Here is a 26,754-nt window from a genome sequence, read left to right on the forward strand (position 1 = left end):
CGTTTCTTGAACCCATAAAAGATTGAAGGCAAAGCCACAGTGATTGTGTTCTATTAGTGCGCTGTGACCCTGCAAGGTAATATCTCTTGTCTGCTTTACTTGACTCCTATTATACACTAAGATGCTCAGACACAAACAGAGCTGTATGCATTTGCTGTGACATTTGTAAATGTGTATAAAATTAGTGTTTTTAAAAAAAAAAAAAAAAATGTTTGATGCACTATAATCTGTGTCCAGTTGTAGCAGTTTGTTGGTTTTGTCTGTGTTTGCACATTTGAAGATGGAAAACCCAACTTTGGAGATGAGATCTACAACTTAACTACCATAATTTAGCACAAAAGCAAAATGATCTCTCATCATGACCTAATATGTCACCTAATTGTTTATATGTTTCACCAGCTTCCTCTTTTATATTACCAGGAAAAGTGACAATGGCAGCAATAGTAACGGGCCTCATCCCAATCCTGAGAACAGCAGTGGATACCACCGCCACCTACAAGTGCCGCTCCCTGTGGTTCGGCCTGCTGTGTGTCCGACTTGTGGTCCTCTTCTTTGCTGAGCTGCCCTTCAGCAAACTGGATGCTGACTTCACCTGCAATAGCAGCACCCCCGATGTCTGCACGAAATTCTGTTTTAATGAACGATTCGACAAGCCCATGATAGTGGCTTGGAACTTCATGTTTGTCGTGGTTGTCATCTCTGTCCTGCTCATGGAGTTGTTCACCTCCCACCTCCGCACAATGGCGCAGAAGAGGAGCTTCAGGATGAAGGCGGATGAGAAGCCGGAGACTCAGGGGGCAGAGGAAGCTCAGACGGTGGTAGGCAGGGGCAAGATGATCATAGATCTCCACAAAGACAGGAGCACCGTAGGCTTCTACCTGCTCAGCATAGCTCTGCGGATTCTGGTTGAAGCCTGCTTTTTATTTTTGCTGCTTTATTGGAACCTGCACGCACTCCGTGATGAACACACGTGTACAAAAGAAGGCTGCAAATATGTTTGCATTTTGAGGGCTGCCCCGGAGAAGCGCATGTCTATTTATGCTTTAGCTTCTATCTCAGGCATAATCATTACTTGCTCAGTTTTGTTTTGCGTTTACTCTATTGTCCACTACCTCTGCAACGCTTAAATATCAGACTCCATGTACATATTCCGTGGGTATGAAATGTGCATACATACATATCCTGTTAATTTTGTGTCTTATATTTCTATAAACAGAGCTTTATGGTTATAATTAGGAATATTATACATGTATAGTACTACTGAAATAAAAATCTCAAAAACTGCTTTGTTGCATTTCGTTATGTTAACTTTTGTTTTAGAGTTGTTAAAAAAAAAGTGCTATGAGATCTATTTTGCTGACATAAAGGATCTGGGTGTTGGCTTCATGGTGGTGTTTCTGAATCATGTTTTTACTTGGTCAGTGCACAAACTCAGGCGCAAGCGACACTGTCAAACACAAAAGCAGTTCTAACTGTAAAACTGCATCAGTAGTTTTCTTGTGTAGCATAAAAAAAAAATCAAGCATGAGAAATGAGGTGTGAGATATACTGTAATGCATTATTTACAATGTGAAATATTTGAGGGATATCCATCCAGCCAAATAATCAAAGTCTAAGTGCAGCATTTGGCCTCGGCATTCAGACTCGAGTTGCTTTCCAACGAGGTAAAAGGGGAAGGAGGACAGTTGGCTGGGCTTGTGTTTATTCTGAGATAGATTTCTTGTTTCTCTGCTTCATGGTGTAGAACAGCGCTGCAGCAGCGTCTGTGATAGACTGGCGGGAAGAGAAGAAAAGAGGATTTATAGAAAAAGGAATCTGGACAGCATAGTAAGTATTCTAATGAGAAGCAGTATAAGAGAATGAATTACCTGTGAGTCTGAGCTGACGGTGTTTTTCTGGGGAGGGGAAAGGAATTAAGTGTAAAAGAAGTCTAATGTGATGCATTCAATCTAATAATAAAAACACACAGTAAAAGCTCACCTGTGTGCAGTTGGTGTAAATCGGCTCCATGGTTTTAACCCATTCGTTGTATGTTTGTTCTGCCTCTGCACTGTGGTTATGCTTTCTGAAAACAGCCAAACATTATGCATAAATCATTATCTATTAATCACAACACATTATCTTGATATTACCAAGATAAGGAATGTAAAACATACAGTTCTGTGCAAAAGCCTTGACCCAATCTTCATTTCTTCATAGTGGTCTTGAGCAATAGGTTCTGGATTTCTTGATGCCTTTGGACATTGGCTGCTTTTCCTTCTTTCATTTATTTATTCATTTATTTTTAGAAATGATCTGACACAGGACCTGAGAGATGCATCTGACCCTTCAGTTGATGCATCTGCTGTTCACTGAAGCCTCATCAGAAATGGCCTCAGTGGAAAGGTGGCTATGAAGAAGCCATTCTTAAGGAAGAGAAACAGGAGAAAAAGGCTGATGTGTGCCAAATTACACAAGAACTGCACTGAACAGGTTTTATGGAGCGATGAGCCCATAAATGTTACATTTTTAGGTTGAATTCTCAAAATATATGGATGCGGTCAGGCGAGAGGAACAGCAGTGATTGTCTAACGCCATCTGTAAAACACGATGGCGGCTCTGTCAAAGTTTGGGGTTGCATTTCAGGCAGTGGTGTTGGAGATTTTGTCAAAATTGCTGGAAATATGAATGCAAAATATACCAGCGAGATTTTGTTTCACCATGCATTACAATCTGGAAAGCATCTGATTGGCAGTGGCTTTATTTTTCAGTATGACAATGATCCCAAGCACAGAGTGGAACACCATCAGTCATGAATTGGCCTCCCCAGAGCCCCAACATGAACATTATTGAACCAGTGTGGGTAGAAAACAGAACAAAAGACAGCCAACATCCAAAGAAGAACTTTGAGTGTTCTTCAAGAACCCTGGAGAACTATTCCTGAGGACTGCTTAAAAGAAATGACAAGAAAGCTCAACTACGAGACTTCAGGCTGTGTTTAAGAATAAAGGTTTCCACACCAAATATCGACCTTTGTTGTGGAAACTTTAACAATAACCTGCAACGCACACAGTGAGCGTTTTGAAGTGATTTAAGCAGATGGAGCCTCAATATCTGTTACAGTGTGAGACCATAAGGCCCATTTGTAGCACACATGCATACAACTAAGTGAGAAAGTGATATTACTATTACTAATGTGATATGATTAAATATGTGATTCAACCTTGTTAAAATTGCACAAACTGTTTTTGCTTGATAAACTATATTTCCATCAAATAAAGCATTTTTGGTGACTCAAGACTTTTGCACAGCACTGTAAATAAAGTCAACATGAGAACTTTTAATACAATTTAAAAGGAAAAAGTGAAAAACCAAGCTGCAGGGTAACCTTTGAATCAGAAAGTCTGGGATAATAATGGTCTTAAAAGCACAGGAAGCGCCTGAGCTTCTGCTTCTCAACGCAGTCATATTTCTCATCTAAATACCACATAATGCCAAATGTGCTTAAACTCATTTTTTCACCTTCTTATTTTCATACTTGTGTCATTTTGTCTGTCGATTCAGCCTTATTAAATGTCAGAATTCAGCATAAAACGATGGCCTTCAGTCAGAGGTCCCTGCTGCTACTCACATCGCTCTCTCAATAAGCTGCTTCTGCATGTCTCCTTCCCTCCTGGCGTAGAGCAAGCGACCTCTGACAGCCAGAGCGGCGCTGGCTTGTGACGAGTTGAGCTGAATGATGGCCAGACACAGTGAGGACAGCACTGCCGAGCTGGGGAGGGGGCACAATGTGTTCACAAGAGTGCTTCTCAACATTTACTGCATCGGCATTGCCATTATGTTAATGTGGAAAAACACACAGGCCCCTCTCTGGATCTGCTCAGACGATGAATTGCATGACCTTCACTGAGCGTGTGAAGACTGGGCTGAGCGCTTCATTTACTGTGTAACTAAATGTTAGAATGGATGAGGCATTATTTCTGCACGAAAGCTCTGGTATCTCAGCAACAGTCAGTCTCCTTGGATTATCGAAACCTGCTTTGCCTAAAGGTTCACTGAAATTGCCATAAAATAATACATCTAATCACTTGTTGTCCTGAGGGGCAGAACGTCTCGCTGATTAAAGATGTCAGAAGATAATGGCTTGTTTAAGCCATCCATAGACATGCAAATATCTCTGTGTAGTAAAGCTGCAAGTGGAGGAGAATTCAAAACTAAAAAGTAAATAAAGCATTGTAATTAAAGATTTGGCATTATCACCCGTCATCAGTAACTTCCCGGTCTGCAGTTATCAGTCTGAGCATGGTCCGCCCATTCCTCTGCCTGTACTTGATCTGCAGCTGGATGGATACACGGCTATTAGGAGATGGTGGCGGCACTATAAAGAAAAAAAAAAAAAAAAAAAAAAAAAAAAAAGGAGTGATTTGACAGTTTAAAAACAAAACAAAACAAAACGAGCTGTATGAATATTTTAACTCAAGAGGTATGAGTAAAATCTGCAATTACCCCTGCGTGTGAATCTGCGCCACACTGTTTCCTGCGTGTCATTCCCCTGACTCTCTCTCCCTGCCCTCCCGGCTGAGACTATCTGTGGTGGGTAAATGAGTTAAATGTTGCTCTGGCCTGCATGATCAGTCCCTGGTCAGTTTGGCTCAAATGAAGCATTTTTCACCCATCTAATGCACATATCTCAGAATTCAGGCTAAATCCCTCAAGGCAAGTGTTCAGTGATCCCGAGTTGAATTTGGCCTGTAAGTGAATCTGTTTATGTTGAATAAATTCAGATGGTAATTTACCAACACTAGATGGAAGAGCCTTTTACCAATGTGTTTTGCCACAGGGATTTCGTCTCTATAAAATACAGCTGGATACACTAAAGAAAATGCACAGCCATGGTGGGATCAGAGTAGAAGTCAGGGAACCATATTTAAATTAAGGGAACTTAATTTACTGAAATCTTTTTTTTCCTCTGCTGTATTTTTTCCCTGTTTCTTAGTTGTTATTGTCTTGTTTTTCCAAGTCCCAGTTATCAGTGTAACATGTCTGGGTCCACTTTGTTATGTTTGCTTTGTTAGTTTATGTTCAGATGCTGTGACTCTGGCTGCGTCTCACTTTGCAGTGTTGCAATGATCTCAAACTGAAATTTCTGTTTTTCATGGTTGGCAACAACAGAAATCACCACATGTCGCACTTTCCTCAAAGACCTGGCAACACGCGGCAGCTGCGATATTATTGAGAAATTCAGCACAACTGCAGCTGAAACTGAGAAAATAAACGAGCCAGTGGCGTCAGTCTATAAGAGTGTTTATTTTCCTCACCTTCTGAGACCTTTTCATTTGCTCTAAACTGGAAGGTGATGTCTGTATCTGGGTCCACATTCCCCACCTGTCTGGTCCCTTTGTGTCCTGCCTCCTTCTCTCCCTTCATGCACCTTTACCCAAGGAGAACATGACTCAGTGCTTAGGGTCATTTAAATCTCTAGAGGACCAATTCAATGAGCTCATTTTAAGTAATTATGTGCAGTGCAGCTCTCACATTGATTTTGGCAGCAGTATAATTACAGTACAGTGTGTGGCAATGGTCCGGTTTTGAATGATCTGCTCAAACTCTGGATGCAGCCTGCTGGGACTGGCTATTACCACCTAGACTCAAAGGGAAAGCACAGATTGACACCATGAGATTGTGCATGATTTGATGAGTCATATGCTTCGCCATGGTTACAGTGCGCCTTACCTTTCCTCTAGTACGATCAGCAAGTTTCCCCAGCTCATCCAGTCTACAGTCTGTTCCCTCTATGGACAGCACAGACACTGTGACGCTAAAAAAAGAAGAAATCTGAGGATCATCACAGTGCATCAAGACCTTTCATTGGGTAATATGAGTACTAGTGCTTTTAATAGAGACTTAAATACATAACTGCCTCAACAAGTTCATTCACTGTCTCTTTTTACGTTAGCGTAGAGCAGCGGTGTCAAACATAGGGCTCGCGGAGCCAGAACAGGCCCACCAAAGACTCCACTCTGGCCCACTGGATGAAGGGGGACTTTTCACTGTATTCAAGTTTTACAGCAGTATGTGATAAACTGTTAAATGACAGAAAATTTCCTGTTTTTACATGATCTATTATTTAAATTCATGTTTTTTTCAGTGGGTCCAGAGTAAAGATATTTTCTGTAATTTTACACATTTATCATTTTCTTTTCTAAATGTACTTGTATATTGTTCACATGTTGAAATAAATTACCAATCAATCAATCATGTCTGGCCCACTCAAGTTCAAACTTAAGTGAATTAGACATGCCTGATGTGGAAAATTTAGTTAGAGGTATGTGCTCACCCGTTATCAGCAGCAAACTCTCCCAGCTCCTGGTAGAAGATGGTGGATGAGACGGGAGTAAGAGCATCGGTGTCTTCCACTTCTAGATTTCCTAACTCTGTGTTGGCTTTCCCGTCTGTACAGATAATCACCTTCAAGATCAACAGGGAAAGAGAATCGGGAATGCACTGTTTAGAAAGCTGAACTGTAATTGATTACCACAAGGAGGTCTTAAAACATTTTCATGCAGTAAATATTTATATAGCCCAGCTAACTATATGGTTCAATCCACTTTTGGTAGGTAAAATAAAAAGCAGTTTGAGTCTAGCTGGAGAGATTTGTTGCATATTTTCCACCTTGCTCTCACTCTTTGTTTCCTGCCTGCCTTTATCCTGCTCACTTACCCGTAAAATTACAAAATCCTAAAGAAGCTCCATCAGCCAAAGGCCCAAATTCTCATTAGTGTTGTGACATAAGATTCAAGCAGGTAAGCAGGACGCATAAACTGGATAAAAACTGATTTGTTGGCCAAACTTACCTTTGAGCCTGGTTGTCTGGAGGCAATTGCAATTGCAAGCAGAGCAGCTGGACCCAGAGCGGTGGCTCCACTTGCAGACAGTCTTTAAAATAAATCAGCAATAGGAAGATCAATACATATAATGCAATAATCTAATTAAAACAAAACATCTAATTTTTTAAAAAAAAGAATTTTTTTTCCATACCCCACAACTTGTCTTTCTAAATACTCCTTTGTCTGTGAAAGTGGAGGTGGACTAGGAAAACTGGCCGCAATCTCTTTCAAATAAAGGCTTTCAATCAACTGAGCCCCACTCAGACAACGTGATTTGAAATTCTCATATCCGTGCATTGTCACCTGAAGATGCAAACACCGAAAGATGAAAAAAAGTAGTAATAAATAAGTTTATACCAGATAATAAAGAAAACAGTGAGGAGAATCAAATAAAATCCACCGTAAAAAACAGCATTTAATGATTTTAGACAAGGAAAATTCCAGTGAAGCAGCTGTTTTGTATACTGAAGTGAAAACTTATAATAATTTTACAGCTTCCACCTCACCTCACTCCTCCTCCTATCAGAGAGAAGAACAAGGTACAGAAGGTTACCTGCCTAGTGACAGAGACCATTAGCCTCGTCATAGCAGGTAGTTTGCAGTAAATAGTATTATGATCATAGTTTGCGACAACAGCTAGCCTAGTTTGTGCTTGTTCTTCTTCCTCCTAACACAAAATGTAAGGTCAGCATGACTCTGCTCAGGAGCAGGCAGTGGAGATGCAAACAGCGTCACGTATGTACCTCATGGTTGAAGGAGATGAGCCCCACTCTTGTGCCAGGTTGTTGATCGTTTAATCTCTCAACGCACAGTGACACAGCTTCTTGGACAAACTGGTTAGAATAGAACAATCTTTGATTTGTAGCGTCTCTTCACATAATTGTCAAAAATAATATCACACAAAAATTCTCAGCCACAGATTTCAACTGGCAAATATCCCGAGTCCTTCAAGGTAACTTCAAAATAAGGAGAAAAAAGAAAGACAACTCACCTGGAGACGGGATTTATTCACAGTATGCTCTCCCTCTGACACCTAAAAACAGTAGAGACGCCACAGGTTGTATTCATGAACACCTGCTGTCACAAACAGCCTCGTGATGCCAAGTGTCTGTAGTGTTGTTGTACCTCGGAGGTGATTTTCATTGAGCCTGATACATCAATGCAGAAGAGCAGCAGAGGATCCGTATCGCACAAAGGCTTTTCATTAGGATTGAGTAAAAAGAGTTCGTCCTGGTAACCATTTAGAGGACTCTGCAGTAAACTGGGCGTGTTGGAAAAACTGGAGGATTTACAGAAATAACACTCATCAACCTGAAATGCAGCAAAAGGAGAGAACACAAACTCAGGATCATTTAAACCAGACAAGTTGTCCATGTTTCCTTATGATGTGATCAACAATGTGCACGCTTCTTTCAGGTTATCCATTTCTGAGATCAGCGCCTCTGAAATGTGAATTAATAGTTATCGGTTTTCAGGTTTAATACGATGCAATTACCGTATTGTCATAGCAAGTGTCCACCACGGAGCCACATTGGGAGCAGAGGCTGTGTACTCCCTGTATGGGGTCAACTGGAAAAGAACAAAAAGGTCATTGCCACCATGAAGTATGAACTGAAATCAAACTAGATTTTTTCAAAAACAGAATCACAGCCAATCAGATTAATTTTTATTGGTATGATGTTGATGTGGTGATAAAGGTTTACTTACCTTTTTCCTCTGAGAGTAATTTTCCTAAACTTACAAGAACAACATTAGGATTTCCTGGCAGATCTGCTGATTCTGGGTTTGGAATAAATTAAGCATTAAAAATATGCATTTCATACTACATCAGTTTTGTAATGGCTCAGCAGGGACTGCTGTAATCACCTTTAGCACTAGGGGATAGAGGAGTGTTCGGAGAGGTTGAAGGAAGTGAGTGGGACGAAGGTAACGGCATTATGTACTCGGGGACTAAATTCATGAATTCAGGTCTTGGAGGGATGACTCGGGCTAAGATGAGAGGAGAAGAAAGGAGGATGATCTGGATGAGGATGTCCAATCAAATTAAACTGTGTTAATAAGATAAAGAATGTTGCCTTTTACCTTGTGATGACACAATGCCAGAATCAGCCGGCAGGTTCACTTCGCCACCAGTGCCTTCTGGTACACTGTTAGAGTAGTTTGGGTCCTGGGGTTGTGCATTTAAATCCGGCTCAGATTTTGGGACATCATAGGCAAGTTCTTGGTTGATGATACTTGATTGAGGGCAAATGAGCGGCTGGTCGTAAGAACATGGCTCTGATCTGGTTTTCAGGGGAGGTGGAAGAAGAGCTGGTAAAAACAAGCAGAAACAGAGTGTTGATCATAAATCTACTAAACTGCAGATTGTGCTAATGAGGCACAGTAAGAACCCAAACCTAAGACTCAAAGGCTGACATGAAGGACCAAAAGATGAAGGTTTATTACAACAAAGCCAACATAGCTGGAAGGAGACATGCTTATTTATACACAAGGAGGGTAATCAGGGGAATGGGAAACAGGAGGGTGATGGCACACAGCTGGACATAATCAGGGAACAGAGAGGAAGTAAAACTAAACACAAGACACAAAGGATGAAAAAAAACTACAAAATAAAACAGGAAATGTAGAAAGTTCCGACCCTACAAGGAGTTTGAACCCAGGAGCTTCTTGCTGTGAGATCAAGTAATAACCACTGCACCACAGTGCAACCCTGTTGTGTGTGTATATGTGTGTGTGTTTGTTTTTTTAAACAACCACAACAGCAATGACCACAAAAAGAACTCTTAAAAATGGCTGCATTAGTCTAAGTAACTGATAAAATAGCATCCAACCTTTATGTGTGGTTTCTGTGTGGTTGGATGCTAAATGTAGTGTGAGCAGTTTAAAATAATACATTCAAATGACAATATCAGTGCTACATTCACTGTACCTGTCTTTTTAGGTGGTGTTGGCTGCTCAGGTTTTACACTGTTCAAAGAAGCTGCTGCCAGTATAGTATTTTCATAGAAAACAGAGTTCTCCAGGACTTTCTTCACATCCTTGCTATTTTCTGACTCTGTCTCAAGGTGCTTTCTTGGTGGGACAGGCGGCGGAGGAGGAGGAGACTGAGGACGAAGCCGAGGATTAGGAGGAAGAAGAGCTAATAAAAAACAAACAAAATACAAATTAATAGAATAGAATAAAAAGAAAAATCTGTGCAGTGTTGACCTTTGTGCTGTGACTCAGGTGGCTTTTACTGAGTAAACTACGTAAAAGTAAGCTCTACTCTAATACACACAGGAGAGGATGTGTGCAACTGCTTGAATAATGGGACGACCAAACAGTCGTCCAGAAAGCTCAGATGAAAGAAAAATCCACCTACAGATACTTTTACGTAGTTATGCATCATCAGCGTGTGATATTCAAAGCAAATATCTAAAGTCTGCAAATTTAAATAGTCTGTTTTTATTTATATGAAAGAAACTATATCATGATGTTTTTTTGTTTTGCTTTGCTTTGCTTTTGTTTCATTTGTTTGTTTGTTTAATTTAAGACTAAAATAAATTTAAATGAATTAGAGGTAAAATTTGAGGGGGTAGGGTCAAATAAGTGTATACTTCTGCCTACTCCTTTTCAAACAATGATATTATGTAATGATGGTGAATGTATATGTTTGAAATAAAAAATAAAATGAACTGATATGAAAGTTGTTATTTTGTGCTTATATGTTCTTTAATCTGTTTTCATAGTTTTATACTAGCTAACAACTTCAAACATTTCCTTTGGCAGAGACGGTAAACAGGTTACAAATGTAGCTGAAAGTATCAGCTTTGTGTCTATTAGAAGGATTTCACCATCAGCAGTGTCTATTTAAACCTGCAACTGCAGAATCTGATGTTTCCTGTTCTTGTTACGCATAGCTGAAATACTTTCTTTTGTCAGAGTTGACCAACTGTAAAGTGTCTGTGTCTATTTAGCAGCCAGTGGGACAGAAGCAAAAAACAAGTTGACACAGGAATGTAACATCTGAATTTTAAAAAATTAGTATGACTTCCATAACTTAAATTTCCCCTGTGGTAACGCATGCCGGTGTTTGACTGAGATCATACCTGAACGTTTAGTGATGTTTGGATAGCGTCTCTCCTTCTGACTCAATGATGGCGGCACATAAACAAACCCACAAGCAAATTCCATCGTGACTCTACCTGCCAGTGACAGAAATGACACGATTAAACAAGACAATGAGTGACATTTAAATCAGGACGCAGTCCCACCCAAAGTATTTAAATAACTGTTAGCACAGATGTCCCTGAGTTGCAACTACTGTAAAAAAAAAAAAGAAAAAAAAAAAGGAAAACAAAATTAGGTGACATGAACGGATTCTTTAAACACAAGTAAGTAAAAGTACTTACAACATAGAAAGTTCTTTGAATTCAATCCGTACAGTACAGCGAAAAATATACTTTCAACTCCGTCTGGTCTCAGAAATGTTTCAGTTGCTGTTCTGCGTCGTGTCTTTCATTGAGTTATGTCTCAGACATCTCATCCAACAGGTTTCTTTCCTCAAGAGACTTCACTCGTAGTTTGCTGTGAGGGTGTTTACCCAACTGTGCTTAAAAAATATCCCGAGTGTTGGCAAAATGGATGAATGTGCTGGGAAACAGGAACATTTGTGTCTTTTTTAAACCTCCAGTTTTAAACTTATTTTCTACTTCACCTACTGGTTATTCCAACCATAACAATCCATCCATCCATCCATCTAATTCATGGTCACAGAGGGATGGCTGGAGCCTATTCCAGCTGTCATAGGTGGAGAAGTGGGGTACAACATTTACGCTGTCATCCAAAATGTTGGCACAAAATTCAACTATGAATTTTTTAGTTTTTTGTGGGTTTTTTTAATTTTCTTTTTTTCTTACTTCAGTATATCACAATCCTCTCTGGACAAACACCCATTTTCAGTTCAGTCCTTGTACCTGATCATTATTAGAGGAGGGGTTTTGTTTGTTAAGCCAGCTAACACTGACCTATGAATCTTTCAAACATAAAAAAGGTGCCAACTACATAACTAAAACATAACAAACATAAATAACAAAAAAATTACAGAAAAAGAAATTTACAAAGCAGTTGTAAATTGTATCTTTAGGCACTTTGTTACTAGCAGCCTGTTGTAAAACAGATGATTTGTTTCCAAAATCATGGCCAATTGCCAAACCATTTGGCTACTGGCCAGAAACCTGGACTATATCAGCATGTTGTGCAATGTGCTCTAAAAAAACCCCAAAAAACTAGTGGCAGATCTACTAAAAAACCTACAGCAGATGAACAGTATCTTTTTCTGTCATCATGCGCTAAGAAACGGGAAAAAATCCAGCAAAGATCTGACACAAGATCCGACAGAGGCATCTGAGTCTTCAGTTGATCCATCTACTGTTCACTGAAGCCTCATCAGAAATGCTCTCAGTGGAAGGGTGGCTGCAAAGAAGCCATTCTTAGGGAAGGAAACTGTGAGAAAAGGCTCAAATGTACCAAATTACGGAAGAACTGCACTTAAATCAATGGCAACTCATCTCATGAAGTGACAATCCAATATTTACATTTTTGGTTTAAACTGTCAGATTGTACAAAGGCGGTCAGGCGAGAGGTACAGCAGTGAGTGTCTGTAAAACATGGTAGAGGCTCAGTCATGGTTTAGTCATGGCATTTCAGCCATGGGTGTTGGAGATTTTGTCAAAATTGACAGAATTACGAACACAGAAAAGTGCTGTCAGATTTTGATTCACCATGCAATACCATCTGGTAAGTGATTGGCAACAGCTTCATTTTCCAGCTTGACAATGACAAAAGTATTCACTAGATCTGGAAAAAGAAATGATATGATAACTATATTTGTATAGCACTTTTGTTTTACAGTGACAAACAGTTACAAAGTGCTTCACAGTTTGAATAAAACCACACATTCAAAACAATAATACATATTGCAGCACACAGACACACGGTCAATCACATGGTTAACTAAAAAGTGACCATTTAAAACAAACCACTGATTCAGCTGACCTTAAGTACCTGAATGTGTTCCAGAGTTTATGTACTAGAACCTCAAAAGCATAATCACCTCTGGTTTTAAAATAATGGTGTCAGATTATAATCAGATTATCTGACAGGCTAACTGTCATGGTCCCAACTGGCCAGGAGGGTTTTTCTCTTCTTTTCTTTTTCTTTTTTTGTCTTTCTCAGTGTGTTTCTATAAACTCAGTTGGAGGGATGGACTTGATTTTCTGTCTGACCCACCCTTTGGATGGTGCTGGGATTCCTGGGGTTCACACCTTCAGTCAATTCACATAATCAGGCAGTGCATTATTTAAGGACTGGCTGGTTATTAGTAATTTGATCAACTTTTTTGCCCTTTCATTATTTCTTTTTGTAGTTTTATAACTGAAGCTGGATTATTCAAAAAGACGTCTCTGTTCCTGATTCATCACGCTTACCTGTTTCTCTCTGACTGGTATTCTTGGTTTGGAAAAGATTTCCCCGAAAATGTTCTCCATCTCCTCCTGGATTCTTCTGGCTGTAAACCTTCACATGTAGTCACCAATCTGTGAAAGTAAGAATTAAATTCTATTCCACCCAAATTAAAATTGCAGTTGAACTCCTGTCTCGTTCCCATTGAGCTACACTTACTGGAGTTAATTATTTCTATTCCCACATTACCAGTAAATAAAATCTGTAAACCACTGCCAGCATAGAGTCCTGCATTTGAGTCGGCGTTCTTCTTAATTATGATATGACAGCTAATAGGTCTCAGAAGCTCTGCTATATATGTACGAGCCTGTAAAAACACACAATGGAAGACTATCTAGTTATGGATCGGCCTCCCCAGTGTCGTTTTGTCAAACTGTTGAAATCATGAATGCAGAAAAGTATAGTCAGATTTTATTTCACCATGCAATACCATCTGGCAATGATCCCAAACCCACTGCCAGTGCAATAAAAAACACTACCTGTGCACTCAAAGTACTTTACACAACATGCCTCATTCACTCAAGCACTTTTTTCTATACTTTTTCCTACTTAAGTGTTTTCTATCCAAAATTCACGCTCCAATGGATGCATCAGAGAGCAACTCGGGTTTAGGATATTTGGCATGCAGAGTAGTCAGCGATTGAACCACCAGCCTTCACGATTAGTAGATGACCTGTCCTACCTAGCTACAGCCACCCAGGTGAAAGCATATCTGGGTAGAAAACAGACAGCAGAATCTCCCTAGAACTAAGCCCTCAACAATATCGAAGCAGTGTGGGATCATCTTGACAGAGAATGGAACAAAAGGAAAAAACATCCAAAGAAGAGATTTGAATGTTCTTCAAGAAGCCTGGAGAAATCTTCCAGATGACTACTTAACACGAAGGTTTTCCTGAGAGTTTAGGCAATGTTGAAGAATAAAGGTAGTCACATCAAGTATTGACCTTGAGCTTGTTAGAGTTGTACAAACATTTATTTCTTTATTATTATTGCTTTTTTTCAAGATAATTAGAGGTATAGGCTTGGTTTTTACCATATATACCGGTACTGTATTTTCTGTATTTCAAAATCTGCACAGAGATTATTCTGCTCAGTCAAGTAAGAACCACAAGCAACAAAAAGTAGGCGGCAACAAAATAGAACAGAGGAAGAGATTACTTTTATTTTGATAATTCCTCCTGCAATCAAGCAATTTTCTGCGCTTAATATTGAAATAGGCATTAACATTGCATGCACACATCATTGTAAACTTGCACTTGTGTAAACCCCAACAATCACTATCAGCTTCATCTGTATTACAGTGATCTAATGACTGAGGCATGATGGCAGTAAATAAATATCTTCTCTTATTTTCTTGTGTTTTCTCTTAACATGCAAACACACTCACACATATGCACATCCAGCAGAAACAGTACATTCTATTCTCTCATAAGTTAATTCATATTGAAGATGTACTTTAATCAAGTGGGTTTCGATATTAAGGCCTTAAACATTAAAAAAATGTCTGAGAACAGATACTATATGACACAAGCTCAACATCAGTGTGACAACATCTTAGACGATAAATAAGTGGTATTTATAAAGAATTTAAAAACCAAGTCTTTGTAAGAAAAAGGTTCAGGGCATAATATGTTGAACAGTGTTAATATCACTCTGCAACTTCAACATAATTAGCTGGGTAGAACCCCTCCTTCCCACCGCTCAGTGCTCCTCGGCACCAGCCTTGATCGTCCTCTTCCTCGACCTTCAGGAATACCTCACCTGGCATCAAACAGAACAAAACTCAGTTCAGTTATGGGCATACAACACGGTGAAATTAATGTTAATTAAGGCAAAAAATTCAACTGATGTTGTAAAGACATATTTCAAAAGGAGATTGGAGTCATATATATAAAAGAATATTAGAGTTTGGACATCTTGCTGTTACACAGCACTAAAATAAACAAGCGTGGAAGTGTGCAGGGAATAAAAACACACATCTGTTTAGGTTTCATGTTGGCTTAACTGACAGTAACAGTTGTTTTTTGCTCCATGTGTCATCCTGCGGTTCAGATATGGGTTTCCAGGCAACCTTGCAAATGCTGTCTTGTGTTTTTCTGCGGTTAAGATTTCGGCACCCTAGGGCAGTGGGTCCTAACCTTTTTCTGGTAAGCCACATGCACACAGTCTATTAATTTCATGATCCACATTGCATGCTTTTTTGGTGTATCATTCAAGAGATAATAAAAAAAGATCCAAGTTGAATTTAGTGAAATAATGATCAGCATAAAAGCATTAACAAGCTCTTGTTTGTTTACATTTTTATGCACAAATCATATTCATTCAGCTTAATTTTACTCCATACTTTTCCCGTGGCCATTTACAAGTTATTAAAATGAAACTACAGCAGCATAAACCATAAAATATCACATTAGTAATTCCACGCAGCACACTTGTGTTCACCAGCCCGTCTATCATCATTTTAGAAGGACTGATTACAATTCTGTCCTCCTACGCGTATTTATGTTGATGTGGCGGTTGTAATTTGGCATAAACATCTTGCCTTTACACCGAGAATAAAATGGCGTTGTTGCGTCACACTGTATGTGTCACCTGCTTTAAAGGACAGCTCATCACCCTCCTCTCCCACGTAGTCGTACAAAGCTCGCACCTTCACACCCCCAATCATCACACTAGGAGGAGAGGAAAAGTAAAAACGACGAATATGAATCAGGCGGAAAAATGTATTGTCCACCTCTGGATCATTATTATTTATTCAGACGTGAAAAAGAAAGTTTTCACAGGACTGCATAGCGTGAATAACTAACTATACCCTATGATTCAGCAACTTGTAGAATTACCTTCAGCAGCAATAACTCAAAGTAATCATTTTCTGTGTGACTCACATTATTGCAGAGGAATTTTGACTTAATCTTTTTTACAACCTTGCTTCATCTCATTGAGGTTTGAGAGTATTCATTTATATCCAGCTCCTGTAAAGATCTGCCACAACGTTTCAGTCAGACTTTGACTGGACCATCGCAACACCTTTGATTCTTTTCCTTTTCCGCCATTGTTGTAGATTCACTGCTGTGCGTAGGATCGTTGTCCTGTTGCTTGATCCAGCTATCAGACAGATGTCCTTACATTTTACTCTAGAATACTTTGGTATTCTAGTTCATGGTCAACTCAATGTCTGCAAACTGTTCAGGTCCTTTGGCTGAAAACAAACTCAAAAAAGCACACCTCCACCAGCGGTGACAGTTGATATGAGATGGCAATCCTTCCAAACAAGCCATACTTTTCCAATTGTTCAGTCATAAACTTTAACATTTAACACGTTAAGTCCTGTAGCTTTTTGATTTTTGCAGGTGATAAACTTACTGATGAAAAATTAAGCAAATGCATTTGGTTACTTGATGGTTTTTGGCTGCTAATTATCTTCTTAATTCCTATGGATGGTGTAGATAGTTTTTTACAGAACTGTATAAGAGCACACACACCACTTGGGGTAACTTACGGTCGGCTTTCCTTTCCTTTTTGGTCTCTCTTCTTTCGCTTGAGCTTTTTTACTGGTGGGACCCATTCCTGATGTAACATGAAAAAGAATATATAGGTTAACATGTAGCTCCCTGACAAAAACTGCAAAAATGAGCTGCAAAAACACAATTCATGGCTCTGAATTCAAAACACCTTGCATATTAAAATTCCCAAATTTACAGTAGAAATTAACATGTTTACCACCTAGTATTATTGTTTTTATCAGCTAATTTCCCCTTTAATTATAATTGCCGAGATGATGTTTTTAAAAGAAGGCTTAAAGTTGCGCATTATTAGCAGTGACGGTTGGTGATAACTAGGCAGCTAACTGTCTGCTAGGCTTCATCTCACTGAACTAGACTGCTCTGCTATTTTCGTGGGGTTTTCACGTTAATTTAATTATCTGACAAATAGTATTGCTCTGCCATCTACAACAGGTTTGCCCTCAAGTTCTGGTGAGTAAAAGTTATTTTATTTGTATTTTAGCGCTAACATACCGTGTCTGTGATTCAGCTAAACTAGGTAGCATTAGCTGATAGCTTAGCACTCTTGCTATTAAATTAAATATAAGACCTTTCTAATATAAAAAACTGCAACAGCCAAAACGTTTCATAAGTGGATATTTATTGTGGATACACTTAAGGTTATGAAATTTGTTTATATGTATAGTATATGTATACAAAATATCGACATAAACACAATAGACTCAATTAGTATATAGTGTTTATGTCGCACATAGAATAATACAGCTGTTTACATGTCTGTGTACCTCAATCTTTGGCCAGTCGGTGGGCATGCCTGGACCGTGATTGTTCTTCCACCATTTGAGATCATCTTGCTCATCAATGGCCATTAAAGTTTGGTGGAGCTCACTGTAAACTGCCTTGACACTGGCACAAAGATGAAAAGACAGTCAACGCTACCACTTATGCTAATAAGTAATTTGTACACATAAGCATTCAAGGATTCAAGTTGCTCACCTTTCATTGTTGGTGACATCCAAGTGTCTATGGATGGACAGGAAGACTTGCTTGAGAAAGCTGATCCTCTTCCTCTCCTCTTCCTGCGACTCTTCAAAAATGGCTTCCATCTCCTCCATATATCGAGGTGTGTAGGTCGACACGTCCTCCAGGATTTTCTCATATTTATCTCTAGCCTGCAGGCAGAAACAGCTGCATGATGCAAAGTTGAGTATCCTCCCCAGGAAGAACCTCCGCTGTGTGGCTTTAACAGAGAATCTAATACGTATAAATCATCTGATGCTCTCTGCTGTTCCCATGCTGTGCTCCATAAACACTGAGCAGAGTAACAATAACACATCTCCATAGAAGGAAATTGCTTGGAATAAAAACTGAAGGCTGGGGCTCGTGTTTAGAATTTTTCAACTGAGTAAATATCAGCAGATATGAGTCGTGAATAAGAAATGGTGAAATTAGAAGTCCTATCAATGCATCCCTAATTAAACATGCGTGACTGAGTGAAATGTTGCAATGATTAAACATCTCTCCTCACCATTTCCTTCTCCTCCGTGGCCTTCTCTCTGGCCTCAGTCATCTTCTGCTTTTTCTCTTGGCTCATCTCAGAGTTTTCGTTTGCTTGCTTTTCTTTCTCCAGAGCTGCTTGCTCCCTCTGACAGACCTTGTGGTATGCAACTCGAACCTTCTCCAGCTGTTGAATATACATTTGCATGTAAATATTATTTATTTGATGGAAAACAGATTTAGTAAATATGCAGTTTTTAGCCAGATTCTTTCTTCTTCATTTTTTGCTGAGAGTTAGATTAAAAAGGTTAAGGCCACTTACATCTATCATTTAAGTACAAAGCTTTTGCCACGATTAGTTTATCTTTGTACTGGAACTAAACTGAGCTTAACTACTGTTGATCTGCTAAAAAGTAAATAATAAGGTCCATCCACTATAGCTAGTTAGTTGCATTACATCATTTTTATATACAGGAAAGTCAGATAAGTCAATACTCAGATTTCACCAGGAAATAGTCTGTGTCCAAAAGGTTTCGGTGACTCTTCAATTCAATTCAATTTTATTTATATAGCGCCAAATCACAACAAAAGTCGCCTCAAGGCGCTTTGTTGTTGTGTACCTGCCTGCCTTATATGACAGAGCTGCTTATAAATTTGAATTCTCTGCTGTGAAATTCAAGGGTCAGAATTTGAATAACATAAAACATCAATAATATAAAAGCATGGATCCATCTCTTATCAACCGTTCAAGCTGCAGGTGGTGTAACGATGAAGGGGGATATTTTCTCATCTCTTTTTGTGCCTCTCGTGCCATTTGAGCGATGTTCAAACACCGCAGCATACCTGAATATACTGTTAGTGACTATGTTCATCTCTTTATAACCACAACATTGCCATCTGGTTTCATGAACATAAGAATGTGTTTACTGTACTCAGACGGCCTCCACAGTCACCCAATTTCAATCCAATAGAGCACCTTTGTGATGTGATTGAATGGGCATCATGTATGTGTAGCCCAAAAATCTGCAGCCACTGTGTGATGCTATCGTGTCAATGTGGACCAAAACCTCTGAGGACTGGGAGTCAGCGAGTACATATTAACATTCTACTACAACAAAGCTACAGCTACAGATTTGTTGATGAGCTGATGATAAGATCGATCTATTTCATGCCTTTTTCAGTTATAATTTCTTCAACACTTAGCTAGTATCATCAGAAAGCTGTAAAAATCTGTTTTTTCAAGGGGGGTACAGGACAACAGGGCAGTTGAGTGATGACAGAGACAAAGGGCTCAGGGCGAATTCAAACCCAGGACTCTGTAATTTACTTGCAGCATACCATCTCAGCCTGAGATGCTAACCTAGCACACAGTTGTTATTTAGACTGGTCAGAACGACATCATAGATATCCTGATATCACGTCATGTAACTAGTCAAAGTGGTATATTGCTACTTATAATGTTAATTTCAATCAAACTTACTAAATACATATTAAAATGATTTGTCATAGTGTTTATTCAAATGGTTATTAGCATAATAACCAATCATAGCAGAGCAACCCTCTAGCTGAGCCGATCTACGACCGGCCCTCTCATTTCTTTAAATAAAACATGCAGCTAGTCAGCAGCTTTGGTCTAACATCTGATATGGAGTTCCTCATAAAACCACATCATCAACAAATGTGGTATAATGTGTTTCTTTTATTTCTTATCAAGGAGGGAGGGCCATGGAGCCTATCCTCACTATTACTGGGTAGCCTGGATGGGCTTCCAGTCCATCACATGGAGCTGAGAGCTAGCCAACCATTTATACTTAAATGTATGGTTACAGCCAATTTAGGATCACCAATAAACCTGTCTTTGGACTTTTGGAGGAACCCAAAGTACCTGCAGAGAACCCATGCAAGCACAGCAAGAACATAAAAGATGCAGCCGGCTGGCAGATTTGGACCTAGAACCTCTTGCTGTAATATTTTCCCAGCAAACATTGTCCCTTGGGGCCTGTGTGGGACAAGTGTGGGTTTGCTGGACAGGGCGTACACTGGCATGTTTGCTGGGTTACTACCTTGAAAATGAAGCCAAATCTCTTTTTTTCTATTTTTCTGCTAAGTGAAGCTAACAGGCTGCTAGGAAAAAGAAACATTTCAGGTCTTCTTGGGCAGTCTTCATCTGCGTGTCTGATATATCTTATGTTTATTTCTTAGATATATCTTTCATTTGCTGATTAAGAAAATGACATTGCCAAAAGCTAAGAGGACATTCAGCCTGTTTGGTATTGCTAGACCATCATTATAAGTTCACAGTGGTGGATGTATGTGTGCTGCACCTTCATAAGCTTCTTGGACCAGGGTTTCTGCGCACGTGAAAAACTCGTATTGGTGTCGTAGCTCTCCCTGAACCCGCAGAAGATTTTCTTTGGAAAGGTCTCCTTTTGCCAGGTCTTCACCCGGACTCCCTCCTCTGAAGTTAGCGACTGCGAAATGGAAGAATGGAGCGCGGACAAACGCTCAGTGGAGGTGAAGAAACACTGCCATGCTCTCATGAGGGAGCCATAAAGTGGCCCTGAGGAAGCAGGAAAAAAATAGAGGGGATGAGGAATGAAACAACACAGGGTGCAGTGATGAGTCATGGTACTAATAAAGAAATAATGACCTTAATTTTTACACTGAAATTTCAGGCAAGCACAGATGTGCTCATAAAATAAAAATCAGTACTAATTTTGACTTTGTGAGAACAGAGATGGTGAGAAAAGGCCTGGGAGTGTCTGTTTTTAAGCCAACATGTCTTCCCATGACATAGCTTCTTATACTTACGAGAATCCACTATGGACTTCCACTTGCTGCTCCACTGGCTGAGCTGCTGGGCGTACTGTTTTTCTACCTTTGCTCTCTCCATGAAGCAGGCCACTATGTCGTTGCATGCCTGGAAGGACCGTTCAGTTCGATGCACTGTGCGTACATAATTCCCTGGCTGGTAGGAAAGCAGGAAAGATGTTGATGATATGTGAGAATAACAATTTTTTCGAGTAGGCACACCTACTCTTAACCATAAATATAATCCTCACCATCCAGAAACTCTGTTTCCTGGCATCCTCGGGAGGCTCTTTGGGAAGGCTTGCCATTATTGGGAGCACGTCTGTCTCATAAAGCAAAAGATTTGTTATAGAAGATAGTTGCTAGACTGGTTTGGATACATAGCAGGCAGAGAAAGAGAGTTTTTATTGGCAGGCAGAAGACGTTGATTATCATTGCAACAGGTTGGACGTCTGCACTGTGTGATGTGTACAGTTTCCTAGTAAACAAAACCGCTCCCCCTGTATGGGAAGTGCATCTGACAGAAACAAAAACTGACAAAGCTTTGTAGTTGTGTGTTTGCTTATGTCATTGTCATCACAACTTGTACAGTTTTGTGTAATTTATACTGTACAATGCCCAGATAACCCCTACTTGGAGTCTTCCTGCACTATTAAGGGGAGTGCCGTTCCAGTGGCAGACTGGAATTCACAGGGGTGGGGATCTGCCAGCAGGAATAGAACAGCTGCTCTAACATTCTTCCTGTTGCCTTCCCAAAATAAACAGTGCGGAAAGGTCATCTTTCCCATTTGCTCTGACTAATACAGGCCCTGTTAGTACCAACAGTCTCCCACTCTGACTCTTGTTGCCATTCAGTTCAGAGATCATGTCTGCAAGAGTGCAGAGGCAGATTTCTGATCTGGCAACAAAAAGTGTGATTTTAATGAAATAAAGTGTCCACATAGCAGCCTTATTTGCACCGCATGTTATGTATGACCCATTGGGCAGACAGAAGAAGAGAAACTGAACAGAAGAAGGCAGATGTATCCACAAATTTGTCACAATCTGGCTTCTGTCTGTCTGGGTAGCGCGTTGACACATGGCTGGCTGAGTAATATGAAAGTGACTAACCACACCTCATCACAAGACTCAGCATGACTGAGAGTCAGACTCATAGCTTCTTTTCTATAGATAGCTGGTATCCGTGCTTGTATTATCTTGTTTAGACTTAATTTTTCTCACTTTCTATGAGCTCCTACAAGGTTAAAAAAAAGTCCCCCCAGGCGCAACCTAGACTTGCTTCATCTTGACTCTACTGTTCATGCAGAGGAAAGGAAGAGAAGCAACAAGCGAACAAATGTGAACAAGTTTTAAATAGTTTGTCAGACATATGCATTCAAGTATTTTAACTCTTAAAAACTCACATTCGCAAGCCAAGAAAGCATTAAAAGTGGCAGCAGAGCACTCATGCCAGGGAGCAACCAGCACTTACATTTCTCTCTGAATCACCAGTGATTACTCAAGTGACCACTTGTTACTGTAGTTCAAGGGCTGCTGAGGATTTCTCTCCATGACTATCTCCCCCTCTCCCAGTGTGCCTCTCCTCCTCTAACACATGCTCCTCTCCCTCTCTCACTGACCCAATTTTCCCTTGGCATTTAAAGTTACACATACACGTTGTTGATCGCAAAGTGGGTGTGAAACGCAGAGAAGCCAGTAGGAAGAGAAAAATAATGTTAAACAAATCAGAACATTTGCATGGTAGCTGATTCTATGCTAAACAGCTTCAGGGCAAACAAATGAGGAGGACGAAACTTACCTTTCTCGCTCTCCTACCCGTCAGCTGTGCTTCTAGTTTGCAGTCATGCTACGACAAACTATTCTTCCTCTTTTTCTTCTGATCCTTTACTTTAGCCCCATCCTTTTTCAGCTTGTTTAGCTCTTCTCCCCCTCTGTGACTATCCCCGTCTCACTTTCTTTCCACTCTGTTATTAGAAAAACAGCTGGAAGAAACTCCCCTCCTTCTTTCTGCCCTGCCTGGCCCTCCCTCTGTCTCTCTCAATATGGTGCTAATGAGATGCTGAACCTTCATTTTGACTGTTCACTGGTCACAGAATCATGTCAGTGTGGCACACAGTCATGTGAGCCTATTAGTGAGAGTGTGACAGCAGGAGGGGGGCTAGGCAGAGGGGGGCTCCCGTGAACTGCCACATTAGCCCTATGCTCCACCGTGACCTGCCCTTCTCTCTGGTCGGGCCTAGAAAGAGAGTACAGCATGCAGCATGTTCACCTACTCACTGTTTATTCTGCCCTGCACTCTTTTGGATGCGAGCCAGGAGTGAAAGGAGAGCACCAGTGTCATCCAGACTTACACTCTATTCACTGCTGTCTCTAGCTGGTCTCATTGATTTGCTGAGGCTTGCTGGAAACAGTGGAAACTGTTGTGAACACAACATTGGCATGTTACATTTTCAAACACAGCTACGTTTTGGCAGTTTTAAATAAGTTATAAAACAATATTGTGATTGATTTGGAGCCTATGGTAGTCCAGTTATTCTTATTCCAGTGCTCATTTTGTTCTTTTTTTAGCTCTATTTGGTCAGTTTGGGAAATTTCTGTCTCTTTAACTCCTTGCCATTAATATTGCCTGTATGCTTTTTGGTGCACAGCAGGTATTGGACTGTACAAAAGATGCCTTTTGTGCCTTATGTACACTGATGCCTGCTCTGTTCTGTGCTGGGGTCTTTCTCAAGCTGCTGCAGAAGAGATGCACATTGGAAGGCAGGAGGAGGTCTCAGAACAGATCCATGACATCAAATATAAATTGCTGCAGATGGAAATAACCACTGTAACAATAGCAACTGTTGTCGCGCTGCAAAGAGGGGTTTGAATCTAAGCCTTTCTGTGTGCATATGCTTGCATGTTCTCCATGTAGATGCGTGGGTTCTCTGCACAGTCGAAAGACATGTTAGGGTAAATCATGATTCCACATTGACCACAGTAGTGAAGGTTTGTCTGTTTTTGTGTTTGCCCTGTGATAGAACTTTTGACCGGACCCCATGACAGCCGTGCTGGGCTCCAACCCCCCTCCGACCATAAGGATAAGAAGATGGATGAAAGAAAATAACAGCATTCTTTTAACTTTAAGGGTCTTTGCTAAAATTATTCAATTCTGACAACTTCACTAAACTAGCAAGTAAAGTCACAGTATGTCCTGACAGAGATTAATGAGGTATAATGAAAATATCTAAGCCTCCTGCTACACTTGGATCGCTCTGTGGAATTCCAGTTTTTATCATTTGCATTTCCACATTTGGGATGCATCCTATTTTTTCAAACAAACAAAACAGCATCACTTCAGTTTTGTTTTGGGGAAGAGGATAACACTGTATGAATTCAAGTTTGTATGGGGGGGGGGGGGGGGGGGATAGCTGTGTAGACATGGCCGAAAGCCTCCTGCCTTCTCCATGTAAATTGAGTTGATGCACAATGGCAGGTATCACATTTTGCATCAGAGGTTTTTCTTGGAAGATCGCAAGACATTACAGTAGAACACAGTGTTGACAGTTGAAAAACAAAAAGCAAGCAAGCAAACAAACAAAAACAATGAGCACACTCCTGGTCATGCTCCTGACCTGATCTGCCTCCTTCAGGCATGCACATGTGCTTTCTTTTTACACTGATAACTGCTGTCTGGTCTCTGGGTTGTAGTCAGAGACCCATCTGTTATCAGCATCACCCATGACATACAAGTCAGTCTGACACAGAATTGGATGGCGACTTTCTGGACAGGTTTGAAATCCATGGTGAAAGCACAGATATGCACGTGTATATGGTTAGAACGAGACTTCCATTAAAGTCTTTTTGAGAAAAAAATCCAGGGTATATAAGTAACATTTAGGGGTCAATGTGTCCAAACTGTGAAAGCGTTTGTTTTCTCACTTGGTAGATGTCTCTAGTAACAGAGTTTGTGACTTTGTGTGTCCTGGTTTCCGAGTAAGCATCTAAGATTTCTGCTGCATCCTCGAGACAATGCAAGCCAAGCGAATAGTAATTGTGCTCATAGCAATGGAAAATTACATTTTAATATTTAAAGACCATTATATATTTTCCAAATCACAGACCTGAATGCTACTTACTATTACTTTTCAGACCTTGGAGAAACAGAGTTTAAATTAAAATAGAGATTGGTGACAAATTCAACAAACAATCCTGTTATTCAAGTGAAAAAAAGAACAAGTGTAAAGAAGAAAATATCTGTAGGAAGAACAGAAACAGTGTTCTACATGCTTTAAGTACAAGTTTAAAGACTTGTTTCACCAGTCAGATTGCCCAGTTATGTGATGGTTACTCTTTTAATTTGTACCAGATATGCAGTCCTTATGCAAAATGAACTTGAAGATATCAGTAAAGAAAAGTAACTTTGAAAAACCCTTATTAAAACTACACATGTTGTGAGTAAGTGGTAGCCTCTGGGACCGAAACATGAAGCCAACAAGGAGCTGTCAGAAACTGTAATTCCTGGATGGGCTATTTGAAGCTGTCTCTAAAACTGAATCAGTTTTAATAAGTATCCATGTTAAAATCTACATTAGAATAAAGCATATTTACAGCCTGGTACAAAAATAGTTTTTATTAGTATAACTTATATAGTCCTTTAAAAATTGGTTTCCTCTGTTTGTAAAGCCGCAAGACCTCCCATGAAAAACACCTGAAAACCAAAGACTGCATATAAAAGATGGACATAGCCATTTTCGTTGTTTTCCCTCCAGTCCCAGATCTCGCGATGCTAACAGTGTGTAACATCTCACCACTAGATGTCAGTAGATTGCAATCAACTGAATTTTGTCTTCTTACTTACTCTCTCAATTCAAGTGCAAAATCCAACTGTGGTGACCACTGCAGGATAAATGACTCTGGCCACCATTTATGTGTAGTGAGTATGCGGTGTCAGTCCACTGTTTACCTTAGCTGTCAATATACTGGGTGTCCATGGCAATTTACTCTGGAGGAGGCTATAAAAGGAGTCAGTATGAGTTGATGAATCAGTGAAGCTGATAACAGAGGTGAGTTGTTGAGGATATCCTGAATTTTTCTGTTGGTAAGACCTGCTGAGCCTCCCTGAGCCTGGTTCTGATGGAAGATTTCTTCCTGTAAAAGGGAGTTTTTCTTTCCCACTGTCACCATGTTCTTGCTCAAGAGGGTCGTCTGATTATTGGTCTTTGCTTTATATTTTTGGAGCGTCTTTGGTGCTATAAAAAAATAAATTAAATTGAATAAGTTCGATTAAAAGTATCCCCATGAGAAGAAAACAGTTGTGGCTTTATGACACAAAGAAAACCGATTCTTGGTAGTTTTCCTAATTGTGTGCAAAACTCAACAAAAAGAAATGCAAAAAAAGAAAATAAATGGGAAAACCGGCACGAAAAAATCAGCATGATTACATTTACAGTTTTCTCCCATGAACCTTAAACTGACCACCACGGTAGAAAACAGTCATTTCTTTCAAGTTGTTTTGCATTGTTCTTCATGCCTCACGGGCATCATTCGTTTTGCTGCATGAATGCAGCCAGTGTTTGCTTTGAATCAAGCCATCT

The 26,754-nt window shown here is 39.9% G+C and overlaps 3 protein-coding genes and 1 long non-coding RNA gene across 5 annotated transcripts; 1 reads left to right on the forward strand and 3 right to left on the reverse strand.

The window, feature by feature from the left end:
* The first annotated feature begins 242 nt into the window (after positions 1-242).
* On the forward strand, positions 243-1,472 carry gjz1 (gap junction protein zeta 1). Its single transcript, XM_026178848.1, has one exon. The coding sequence runs from the start codon at positions 369-371 to the stop codon at positions 1,125-1,127; it is 759 nt and encodes a 252-aa protein (XP_026034633.1). The 5' UTR covers positions 243-368; the 3' UTR covers positions 1,128-1,472.
* Positions 1,473-1,532: 60 nt separating this feature from the next.
* Positions 1,533-9,176, reverse strand: LOC113028515 (circularly permutated Ras protein 1-like). Its single transcript, XM_026178847.1, has 18 exons — positions 8,949-9,176; positions 8,733-8,855; positions 8,574-8,645; positions 8,362-8,435; positions 7,992-8,177; positions 7,858-7,899; positions 7,610-7,699; positions 7,018-7,169; positions 6,834-6,915; positions 6,317-6,447; positions 5,713-5,797; positions 5,515-5,621; positions 5,298-5,410; positions 4,240-4,357; positions 3,611-3,751; positions 1,981-2,065; positions 1,869-1,895; positions 1,533-1,773 (listed from the first exon to the last, which is right to left on the reverse strand). The coding sequence occupies exons 2-18, from the start codon at positions 8,824-8,826 to the stop codon at positions 1,702-1,704; spliced, it is 1,671 nt and encodes a 556-aa protein (XP_026034632.1). The 5' UTR covers positions 8,827-8,855; positions 8,949-9,176; the 3' UTR covers positions 1,533-1,701.
* Positions 9,177-9,801: 625 nt separating this feature from the next.
* Positions 9,802-11,357, reverse strand: LOC113028517 (uncharacterized). The gene is made up of 3 exons (XR_003273244.1): positions 11,258-11,357; positions 10,955-11,050; positions 9,802-10,005 (listed from the first exon to the last, which is right to left on the reverse strand). It is a non-coding gene; the product is annotated as an uncharacterized LOC113028517 (long non-coding RNA).
* Positions 11,358-14,504: 3,147 nt separating this feature from the next.
* On the reverse strand, positions 14,505-23,158 carry LOC113028518 (protein kinase C and casein kinase substrate in neurons 2 protein). Of its 2 annotated transcripts, none has more exons than XM_026178849.1 (10): positions 22,977-23,158; positions 21,430-21,500; positions 21,179-21,335; positions 20,692-20,927; positions 18,399-18,554; positions 17,867-18,042; positions 17,656-17,776; positions 16,867-16,934; positions 15,960-16,039; positions 14,505-15,128 (listed from the first exon to the last, which is right to left on the reverse strand). In XM_026178849.1, exons 2-10 carry the CDS (start codon positions 21,484-21,486, stop codon positions 15,016-15,018), a joined length of 1,164 nt encoding a protein of 387 aa, XP_026034634.1. In that variant the 5' UTR covers positions 21,487-21,500; positions 22,977-23,158; the 3' UTR covers positions 14,505-15,015. The 2 variants fall into 2 exon arrangements, with proteins under 2 accessions (XP_026034634.1, XP_026034635.1); XM_026178850.1 differs by lacking the exon at positions 22,977-23,158 and adding an exon at positions 22,650-22,937.
* Positions 23,159-26,754: the final 3,596 nt, after the last annotated feature.

Source organism: Astatotilapia calliptera, chromosome 8 (genome assembly GCF_900246225.1).
Source record: "Astatotilapia calliptera chromosome 8, fAstCal1.2, whole genome shotgun sequence".
NCBI classification, from domain to species: domain Eukaryota; kingdom Metazoa; phylum Chordata; class Actinopteri; order Cichliformes; family Cichlidae; genus Astatotilapia; species Astatotilapia calliptera.